At 34.9% G+C, this 12142-nt stretch overlaps 1 protein-coding gene across 2 annotated transcripts in view; it reads right to left on the minus strand.

The window, feature by feature from the left end:
• The window catches only part of ATP9B (ATPase phospholipid transporting 9B (putative)), a 151235-nt gene that overhangs the window by 14804 nt on the left and 124289 nt on the right, over positions 1-12142 (minus strand). For both annotated transcript variants that reach the window (XM_077179951.1, XM_054629997.2), the window contains exons 15-19: positions 11243-11491; positions 2762-2923; positions 2061-2153; positions 827-910; positions 80-250 (exon numbers count right to left, since the gene is read on the minus strand). In XM_077179951.1, the coding sequence (XP_077036066.1) occupies positions 80-250; positions 827-910; positions 2061-2153; positions 2762-2923; positions 11243-11491 (759 nt within the window). The remainder of the gene's footprint in view (positions 1-79; positions 251-826; positions 911-2060; positions 2154-2761; positions 2924-11242; positions 11492-12142) is intronic.

The following is a 12142-nucleotide window of genomic DNA, read 5'->3' on the forward strand; positions in this document are numbered from 1 at the left end:
ATACAGACAAAAATAAGTTATGTCTTGATTTAAAAAATTAATAAATGATAACCTGTTATGTCAGCAATGTGTTAAGTACCTTTATTCCAGCATTCCTTAGCATCTCTAGAGTTGGTCTAACATCTGCTTGCAGCTGATCTTCTACTCCAGTGAGACACAGTAATTCCATTTCTCGCTCCAAACTCTCTACAACAGCGGCAACCTTCAGGTTTCTGTCATGTATGCTTAGCTTTGCTTGGTTATATCGACTCTGTTTGCACAAACACAAAACCACTTAGAGTTTGCTACGACTCATAAAGTATACATTCAGTCTACCACTCAGTGATAGTATGGATCCATTAGGCTAAATGTTTGTCTTTATATATCTTTAATGAAGAACAAGGCTAAAGGAGAAATTTTACTTTACACTCAATGTTATACAGGGCTCTTCTGACAATGCACCTAAAGAGAATGCCTCCTGAAGAACTATTAAGAACTAGGCATCACAGCTTCAAAGGAGGAAAGGCCTTAACTTTGAGAACAAGTAGATTTTTTATGTCATGCTGAACATACAAAAATAACATTATATTAGCTTCTGGGAAAAAACACTGTCCAATCCAATAATAAAGCAAACAGGACCCTACATATGACTGCAGAACCTTCATTAATGAATGACAAAGCCTTTAACAGATTGTGGACAATATCTCAATTATCTATTTTTTAAATATGAATAATCTTTTTCTGCAATCTTAAAAAATTAAATTGAGGAATGTTCTTCTTGAAGTAATTAAACATGATCATAAGCACAAGATGATCATAAGCACAAGATCACTCTGTCCTTTCATACCTCAAAATCTTGATACTGCTCTTCAGTAAGTGATTTTTTGGCAACAACCAGTGTGCGCAGTCCTTCTCGTGCCATATTACCACACTAAATGAACCAAAGCACAGAACAGTCATGCAAATATTCAAATCTGTGTTCATGATTTCTACTGTATGCTAACACGGTGTATCTGTAGCTTTGGTGTTTCTTTAGACTCTTAAAATACTCTGGAGAAACCACAAACAGGATGAAAAGCAATTATACTTCAGGTGTCCCAAATGAAGTGGTTTGCTATCAGTAAGTCAATTAGATCTCCTCTCCTAGCTTAAAGAAAATATCTTTTAGGTTGAAGCTTTAAAATAAATTGAAACTACTTTTGAGGCACAGAACAGAATTCAATTTCTTTTTTCACTGAACGTATCCCTTATCAGAAAAGCATCTACACATTAAAAATAGCCATGGAATAGCATGTCTTAATGAAAAACAAGGCTCTCCAGTGCAAACACTTATTGATTTGACCTCATAAAGCTAAATAAATTAAACAAGTATTTTACAATTAATTGTGCATCATTATCGCCAAAAGTAATTTTTATGACATTTTGCTAGGTCTTAAGGGAGTTTAATTTATTCATGTCCCCGAATAAATCAAAGTGCCCTGCAGCAGATATTGATTCATATTGCCAATACCATTATGAACATACATGGTGTAATCATTGTATTAACATATTGGCTGTATGTAGGGTCAAAAATAAGATGATTGCTGGTACCTACTAGAACACATACTGAAAAATATCGATCAGGTTTGAAATTTAGTCACTAACTATTTTATTTGAAGTTTAATAAATGTGGTAAAAAGAAAATAGTTTGGACACAATGCTTGTCAAAGTCTATAATTCATAATCATACCTCACTGCAGATTTTGATCAAACAAGGCATAAAAAGATTTATAGCAGAATACTTCTCAGAAGTAATTAGGTTTTATGTGAAAGGTCAGTCAATGAAAAACAACTTTCCTTGTTTTAAGTAGGAATGTGTCCTGCTACTACTACCAGCTTCACTTTTCTTGTATGTTACTCAGGAATTGGAAATAGTTGTAATCCCTTAAAACCCATTCAGGATATGCATAACTGAAGTTCAAAATCCATTACTGCATTGCCTCAGATTGTCCTTTCAACATATCCCAATACCATCTGATATATTTGAGATTTTAAATTTTTATAAAATATTAATTTTTGTAAATGTTGATTTTCTTTCTTACCTCTTCTTCTAACCAATCATTGTACTGTACAATAGTGGACATGGCAACATCTGCACCCTTCATGTAAAATGTAATTTCTCCTGAAGATTCATCCTAAAATTTTACAAAAGAAATGGGAAGGGGTGGGGGTGGGGGGGAGAGGAATATCTGTTTATAAAGTCAAAACAATTACCTACCAATAACTTAATTGCCTTCTGAAGCACTCAATAGGTTCCCATTTATAAAAGACAAAGTACCTTGCCAAGAAGTGGGTAGGTTGTATTACGTGATGTTACTATTTCCAGTGTTATCTCTGATTCCACTGAGATACATGTCTGCTATTTCCATGTAAGAGGACCAGCTCTAACTGAGGTCCACAAGCATAAGAGATTCTCAGCACCCCTAAACTAAATTTTAAAATACCAATGTTACATCCCCTCTAACTTGTATTTTGTTTCTTGGGTGGCAAATACCAACCCAGAACAGAAAGCTCTGTATCTTTGAAATACCTGGTAATTAAAAATTTACAAATAACTTAGTGTATATGCTTGTTACACATTTTAATGATGCAACACTCATTGCATAGTCAGTGAATCCACAGACAGACAAATGTAATCAATGAATTCCTGTGGTATTGTCTGTTGCAGAAGGAGTGAATCAGTCTGATCTGCCAGCATTATTAAAAAAATCAAACCAAACACCCAGAAAATGCCCCAAATTACCCTAACTATGATGCCCATGCGCTTGCTCTCAGAAGTGAAGGGGAAGATCTGCAGGATATAATATGTCAGGATGTGCCCACCAGGGGTCTTCAGCTGCATTGAGGTCAGATCCCTGTTAACCAGAGTGAGACCCACACTCTCTGTCCACTGCACCAGAGCTACCTAAAGAACAAAGGGGGGAAAAAAAAGAAAGAAAAAAGAGACATATTTAAATGATTTAAATGTGAAAGGTCTATGACACTGTTACATAAGTTAAAACCAAAGAACTGTTGCTAGGGTGAAAGTATAAACTCTTCCAAGAATCTAGGGAAAAAACCAAGTGAACAGCAGCAGACTGAGTATAAAATATTAATACATCAAATTATGTGTGTCCCTTGAAGAACTTATAAAACTTTCTTATGAAGAATATAAAACCTTCTTCAGCTTATTGCTGAAAATGAGGTACTAAATATATTGTTTAGAAATAGCTATTCTAATAAATACCCACATACATTCAAGAATAAATCAAGGACATCAAGCAGAAATTTTGCAAAATGAGAAGATGATTTCTATATCAACAAGACCATTATGTAAGTAAAACACTTTGGGAGAATTTCAATATAAAATATTTTATTAAATCTACAGTTACATGCAAGTTGAGACAATTTAATTGGTAATAAATAGGAAAGCAAAGGACCTTATTTTTAGTTTACTCACTTGCATAATATCAATACTTTGTTTCAACAGTAATATGACTTCTGACATCAAATTAGATGGAAACCAAGCTTACAATACTGCATGCCACAAACTCACATGGGAAAGTCCCTTTTCCAAAATTTTGCTGCTTTGAAGTGCATGACATCTAGCTTCCACATTTCTCTATATTATACTTTAAATATCTCCCACCACCACCATCAGATTTATTCCTTCAAAAAATTAATATTTTAGGAAAACTGTTTTACTGATTTTACTGTTTTGTATACAAGACACATTCCATATCTCATTTTTTTTCTGATTAAAGAAAACTTCTCCTCAATCTGCTTTTAGTTTTCCAAAGGCTAATCTTTACTGGAAACCAGACTTTTAAATCACTGGAAAGTTAACTATAATGAAGTTCACATGATTTTTATGGATCCTGGATTTTTACGGATTAATAGGCTCTGCTGTTAATCTCAGGGAAGATGAAAAAAGTAAACATCAAGCACTTTGATAAAAAACATGCAAGTAGAAAATTCCCTAGGTAAGTTCAACGGACATGATGGTCACTAAGAATTTCACACAAAGCAAATAAAACACCTCAGCTTCTAAGAAAATTTAAATTGGAATAAAATCCTGTATGAAGAACCTGTAACAAACCCTAGTAATGCCATCTGTGTAGGCATCACCAGATGAAAATACAGTGAGATGCAGTAATGGAAGAGAATAGAGCACGTTTTGAAAAGGATCATTTTAAATTCTTAAAAACTGCAGGAAGCCTTTTTACAAACTTTTCTTCTTTACCAGAAGTAGCTTATAAGCTGTAAACAATCCAGTACTTCCAAGGTTAATTTTCAATTTTCACAGTGAAGGGTTACTATTACATTCTGACCTATAAATTGCATCTTTCTACTAAAACCCTATCATCTTATTTGTGTCCCTTTGCAGCTACGACTCAAGTGTTCTATATTTGGTGACTCAGATCTGTTTATTATATTTATGCTTGGCTTCACATACCATTTAAATTAGCATTTTGCAGTACAGTCATTTTGTACTCTTATAGCTGGCCTATACACAACTGCATATTTATTTTTTCTTTTAAATTGATCAGGGCAAATACCATACAAGAAACAGTCAATAAGGCTCAAGAGTCAAACAGATGCCTACAAGGACACTGAAAAACTTGAAAGACGAGTTTGACTCCCATCACTCAGAATGAATCAGAGCAGCACCCAAAACAATATAGCCAGATCTTACCATTGAAATATCTGAAGCTTTTAGAATGTAGAAATTTTTTTCTAAACAAGTATTTCACAAATTAACATCTACATTGTAAATCCTAACAAATACACATATACCGAAAGGCTGGCTATAGAGAGTTCAGAAAAAGGATTCTTAGGTAGTCTCTCTTCTTGAGGTTTCCCCTCTACAAACACATTCTCTTCTCTTCAATATATTTCGGAACCTTTACATTGAAATGGTCTTGCAATCTAGTGTACCTAAATCAAGAACTCCTAGAATACCAGGAAAATGCAGCAGCTGTGGCTTCTACAGAGCTTGACATATTGGATGAAGGCAGATAAAGCAATTAAAGCTTGGACAAGCATAAAAGGCTTTGATACTTTGTTTTAAAATAATCCATTGCAATGTTAATATTTATTTGCAGATAACTGTTAATTTGCTGATGCACAAATACAGATGAAATGTGTCAAGTTTCCTGAATCCAGATGAGGGACTTATTTGAATGTTTTATGGATCTTCTCTGGCTTATCACAAAGTTTCCCTTCTAGGGAAACTGGCTGCCTGGGAGACATAAGCATGTTGGTGGGTAAATGGTCTTCCCATTACTGAGACACAGGTATGCAGTGAACCCACCAACTGTGTGATGTTCCTAGGGCAGGTAATGCATATGGAGGCAAAGAGAGATTTGTGATTGCTGACTTGCTAATTTTCTTCCTCCTCAGTAGCAACCCAAAGGGTAAAGATGACCATTCATCTCTCACATGACAAAGATGCAACTTCCAAATTAGGAAAGAAAGGAGCAAATAATTGCATTGTGAAACAGAAATGCAACAGATCTGATGCAAACTAGTGAGAAATACCATCTAGTGCTCTTACCCTAAATCTTTCAGATGCTTCCATTTACCACATGTCCACTCTTGAACTCTGGCTGCTTCTGTCAGCAGTCTCCCCACTAAAGGCCACCCAACATTCTGAGCTTCTATAGTTCACAGATCCAAACAGCAAACTCTTCAATTACCAGGGCACAGATTTCCACTCAAATTCAGAGATTTCATAAGGAAACTCTCCCAAATTATGCCGTAAGTGTGCAACCCACAACATCACCTAGAGCAGTAGCAGCTCGAGAGTTAGAAGCAGCTTCTCTCAGTAGGAGTGTGTCTAACTCAGTCACCTGAGGAATGAGTGCATTTCCAGAAGGGCACAAAGAGGTGAAACTTCAAAAGCACCATTCATGTCCATGTTTTGGGGACATTATCATCCCATTTTTTTAGAAATGTTCATTTATGGAACCAAATCAAACCACACAGCTTATGCACTGGGTTAGGGTTGACCTGTACAATAATACTCTTGACTGCAGGTTTCCATCACAGGACATGCTCTGTTCACCATACTTGGATCCTGTGGGGTTGTACACCTCATCACTAAGCTCACAACCTCCAGCAGCCTGGCTATCATACCCAGCTTCTGCTTTTCTTTCCTTATGGCCCAGACAATAATTTCTGCTCCCTAGCAGAAATATTGAACTGCTCTACATTTACAGTACTTGTTGCTTAAAACGGTTTATGAACAAATAATTGTCACTTTCAATGTACAATATTCTTTTTTGAGCTAACATTAGTTTAAGAAAAAGTCCCACTGCCTCGTGGCTGCAGTTGGCAGTTCCCTACCTCACAGGGACCAGTTTAGGAGTTGCACCATAGCTGTACTCACATCTTTCCTGGAGCCCTGCTGTGAACCTGGCCACTTTAACCAAAAGAGAATCTTCATTAATAAAGGCTTCAATGTTTTTAGCATATATGAGGGAGCAATTTGTAGGGCAAAAAAGAAGGACTAGACATGGGAATTTTGTAAGCCAGTTTTGCTGCTTAGAAGAATTCTCATGTAACATACTTGTATTCCTTCCAGAGTATTTAAGAGCATCACTTCAGACAACAGGAACTGCTTTCAAAATCAAACTGTCGTATAAGTTGTACAGACATTGTAAGTGGGGTATTTTTAAGTTAAGGGTATTGCTTTGGAAACAGAAAAGAAGCAGTGAGCTATCCTTTCCCCAGTGCCTGAGTGTTTCCAACCGTTTCCATTGGGACTGTTCAACAACTCATATCTGTTTCCAATCAGTGGTTTGGTTTGTTTATATTTATAAACAACCATTTTATGCAAACTAACATTTGAGGTCCATCAATTTTCATAAAAATCCCTTCATAATTAAAATAAAATTATTAACTTAAAAATACAGCTTGATCATGTGAAAAAACTACCAATCAATATTCAAGACAAGCTATGGAGTAGTTATTCTTTGTGGGTCTCGAAGGTCACGCAAGTGATGGTTTTATGCTACTGAGTGATTTGCTTTTCACAATACATTGACAAAACAACACAATTAGTCTTGCTTCAATAAGCACACACAATAAAATGAATTAAACAATACAACATGTCTCATACATTACAGCTTCACTTTTGTAAACACAAAAGCTGCTTCACTAAGGGCATATAATTTCCCTGTCTGTTTTTAAATGATTGGCTTTGTATCCTTGTAATTAATTTTAGCAACTCTGTTGTCTCTGGACAGAAATGTTGGAATTAAATAACTGACCACACTTTAAGGTAGTATTTAAATATTCAAGATCCTGGAATTAGAAATGCTTGAGACTATAACAGTGCAGGACAAAGCATAACCAATAAATGGCTGGTTTATGAGAGTAAGCAGTCATTAAAAATCATGACTGATCAACCTTTTCTGACTAAGGGGAGCAAAGGTCTTCAAAGGCTCCTGTTCATAGCATGCCCTGAATTGCTTGGGTCTCTGACCTTTGAACTCTATCACTTTGCCTACTTAGCTTATATGCTTTCATGATTGTTCATTACATTAAGGTAGCTGGCTTTCTACAGATGAGCTGAACCCACACCTATGATAGCAAAGTCAAAGCTGAGTTTTGGTATGGCTTTTTTTCCTTTTAGTTTTTTTTTTTTTTTTTTATCCAGTGGGTTCTCAATGAATGTTTATTGTTTGCTATGCTACAGCTGTAGAGGACAAGTGACAGACAAATGAAACTTTCCACTCTTTCAGAGAAAATGAAATATTGATCACTTATCATAAGAAACAAAGAGCCTGGCATAAGTAGGGTTTGCATTATGAATACAAAATCAGTTACTTATCTCAGGTTCCTCTAACAGTGAATAAATACATCTTTTATGATGAATGCACCTACTTCTAAATGTGCATACTTTGTTATGGTCATATTTGTATATGGATGCACACATATATGCACAAATGTGAGAAATTTCAAAAGAGTTCCTCAAGTCAATTAATTAAGTGTGCAGCGTAGTCAGCATATTGCTGAGCTGTTTCGTATACCTTCCTACATGGAAGAATAGTTTATACTTACATACTGTTCTCTGCTCTTTACATCCTATGGTGTGATCATGCAATATTATATAATGCAACACACAACAATGCAGATAACATCTTGTTCCAAAAGACTGCAATCAAGCCAGATCCATAAACAAAATCTAAGAGAACAGAGTTGCAATGTGGAGAAAGTACAATGCATAAAACCGGTTAAGTCTATTAAATGATAATGTTGCTTATTAACCAAGTATGTTGTGATAGGTCAGTGCTGAGGTTAAACAGAAAACATCAATTGAACCATTTCCCTAAATAAAGCTCCAGGGTGCAATATTCAAAGCACTTTATTCAATAAAAAATGCTTTTAAAATGGTACTTTGGTGATTGGGAAACATTGGCATCATCCGTCAACCTAACTGCAGGAAAGTTCAATAAGCTAAATAATGAACCATTTACATTATTTTCCTTAGGCTCCAGTGATTTGCAAACATTGCATCAATAGAAGTCTTAAAAAAATTATGATAAAGACCTGCTAGTGTTTCAACTCTTAGGCTTTTTTCTGTCATGCTGCAATTTTTATGCTGTTTACATGCTTTTTGTAGCTTCATCTTTTTACAAGACTCCATTTAACATCAATTTCTCATTACATAAAAGCATATTTTTTAAAAATGATAATTTTACTAGTGTTTCAAGCATTATCTTTGAGAAACAAAAATGAAATTTAAGCCTGTTTTAGAATGGAAACATTTCATCTCACTGCCATACAGTTTTAATGCATGAGTTGAAATGATTAAAAAATCGTTATTAAAACAATATCTGTGCATTATCTCCCTTGCAGCATGAACAGTTTCTTTGTTGATTTCTTCTTCTACCTCCTTTTCCACCCTGAGTCCCAGATCTATTATATTAGCACTTTATCAACTTTCCTTTCCTTCCTTTCATCTTTCCAAGGTCAAATTCCCTACTGTCTTCCCAGGGCACTGCTTGTACAATTCTCGAGTCTTACAGCTTCTTTCTTTAGTAAATATGGGAGGAGAATTGCTCTTCATGGTAGCATTTTCAGCTTTCAAACAACTGAACAAATATACAAAAGCCCACAGGGAGAGAGGAGCAAGCGGGAGAAAAAACTCACATAGTCTCTCTCAAATGCACATCTCTTCACCTGATTTAGTAATACCTTTGGCTATCAAAGCAGAATATTTACTTAATTTATAGTTGTCATCATATCTTCCTAGTCAGATCTTCGCTCGTGCAGTCATTCATTATACTCAGTAGTACCCCACAGGCTCATTAAACTGAAACATTAAGTAAATATGAACGCATGTGCAGATGAAAATTTGCTCACTTGTGTATAATACAAGTCAAACATTATACAAATATATATCATAAACAAACACCCTTCTGGCATAAACAAATGCCCTTCCAGGATTCTCAATTCATAATGTGGATCAGCTCATACTGTATAACACCAAATACCGTATTATGGATTACTGATTTTAGCCAAAGTCAGCATCTCAAGTTCTACTTCTTTATTTAAGAATAAAGAGTTTTATTTTTAAAACTGTTCTGACTGCTATTTTTTAGTCTTGGAGAACCAGCCACTTTATATTCTACAATCCTTTGACACTATTAACTGTGTTTATGGCATCTGAAAGGTATGTAATGTCTGCTATCTTGTTACTACATAAAGACAGATTTAATTTTATTTCTTGCATTCCCAAAAACCCTTGTTACAGACTTGTTTCTTTTAGCAATGATAGCCTGCAGTATGAACTGCTTAAGTTTTGTTAGCATTACATATGGTGACATATTAGACATGAAAACCAAATGTATACTTGAATAATACACTATGTAGCAGGATGAAGTTTGTGAAAGAAACATTAACTTGTATGGGATCAACTTGCACAGCTAGAGAAATATTCAGGCTTTCAGGTACATAATTCCTTCTTCATATCTTCCAAAAACCTTATTTTATTTATGACTAAGCTACTGGGGTTACAACAAAAACAGTACCTTCAGAAAATGCTAGAAATTCTTTAAAACAAAGATTCTTCTCAACCTGTTCACTTTCAAATCAACCTCAACATAGTCTATTTCTTGATTTTACTATATCAACTATACACATTATTATAAAGTAAACTCTTTCCAGTATCTTGCAACATGAGCTTTGCCTCTATCTTCTAGTATCTTTTTAGATTGAATTTTAGGCAATCAATTTAGGGACCAAAATAGGATTATTCAGAACAATAACTCAAATCTAATGAAAGCACTGGGATTTGTTTAAAATTTGGATTTCAATAAAACTCAAAGGCATGTTTTTATTGAAATGGTGTTTTAAATTTCTGCTACACTTGATGCAATTTTGAAAGAACCATAAAGATTATGAAGCTGCCTAGAATTTGAAGCTCAAAAACTTTTCTACAGAAGTATTCAAGGTTTGATGGGGTTTTTTTGTTTGTTTCTTTCTGGGGGTTTTGTTAGTTTGTTGTTTTTTCCTGTTAGGAATCTGTACGTTCCGGTATCTGGTAGCATCTCTAACTAATGTACCAGGTTGTCCATCATTCAGAACAGTTTCATTTTCCATTTAGTAGCACACTTTGATTCACACATAGATTAATATTTTGAGAATAATAATAAAAAATCATAAACCTTTAATTGCAATCCTCAATACAATATTGACCCCAAAGCACTGACTTCATAGGTCTTTAAGTCAAATAACTGAAAACACTTTTATACAGGAAGGCGTCAGAACTAGCAGATCTTTCCTAAGCTAGAAAATATAAAAACAGATTACTACTAATGTTGTTTTGATTTTTTAAGATTTTTAAAGCTTTTTGATGTTTACATTCTTGTAATGAACTTTTTCACACACTTTTTGTAAATAATTTACTGGTTTGTATTCTTTTATAGAAGAAGAGAAATTTGATAGACTGTTAGTTTGTTTAGTGTCATTGGAGAGGCAGCACTTTTGCCTTCTAATCTACTGTCACTTTTAGAAATCTATAAATGTTAAAGTTAGAAATTAAAAGTTCTCCTTTTTACTTTGAAAACAGCAGTGCGTGTGTGTCGTGTTATTTTGTGTCTTATAGTAACATACTATAGGGGTTTAAAGAAACCCATGCTCAAAACACGTTTTTTTCACAGCATTTCTCTTTTTTACTTAGTTTCCCCCATTCTTTAGGAGTTATAAATAAATATTTTCAGCCTTGCATACCAACCTCATCAGGGCTGGAAGCCTGGTAAGTTCGATTTTCATCGCTGAAGTCCTGATCCACTTCTGCATACTCAGTCTCTCCAGATACCCCGGCCCGAGATTCATACACAGGGGTGACATTGTGGCAAAGCGCGATGGCCTTCACCGCTTCGTGGATCCGGCTGCTGACGCTCTTGCGCACTTTGGGCGCGGATGATTGAGGTTTCCTGGATGGTGTTGAGCTCGTACTGTTCCCATTGTTCTGAAAGTGGACCTTTAAGACCCAACACAATGAATAGTGAACCAAAGTTCAAAAATGGAAACAAAACATGAATACTTATCCATCTATATCTTACTGTTCCTTTTACAAAGGTTGATAAATGATAACTCTAGTAAGCATCCATTTATTTTTATATAACCTATGGTTAACTCATTCAGCTTGTGATAAATAAAAAGCCTCATCTCCTTTTTAAAAGAAATTATACATAACTATGGGCTCATCACCTTGCATTTGTAGTCAAATTTCAATAACAGAGCCTTAAGACAATTGAAAAACATAAAATGAAAACAAGTATGTTGGAAAAGGGCTGAATAGGCTGATCAGATTCTGCAGAAACCCCTGCTACCTCACTTCAGATTTTACATTTTTCAATGATCTGTCACAATAGTCCTTTCCTGTCTATTGCATCCAGTGAATTATTTTCCCTTTTCCTTTTAAGAAAAAATATTTAAACCAGCCACCAAGTGGATGAGTTCAGAAACACTGAGACAAAATTTCAAAATTTGATGTTTTGTTGTTCTTCTTCACCTGTGTCATTAAACTGAAAATAACCCCTTTTTAAAAAAAAAAAACCTAAATCTCTGTATTTTAAAAGATGACCACATTTGTGGTAATCAGGAGAGACCAGAAGAAGAGGAGATCAGA

Source organism: Agelaius phoeniceus, chromosome 1 (assembly GCF_051311805.1).
Source record: "Agelaius phoeniceus isolate bAgePho1 chromosome 1, bAgePho1.hap1, whole genome shotgun sequence".
Taxonomy (NCBI): Eukaryota; Metazoa; Chordata; class Aves; order Passeriformes; family Icteridae; genus Agelaius; species Agelaius phoeniceus.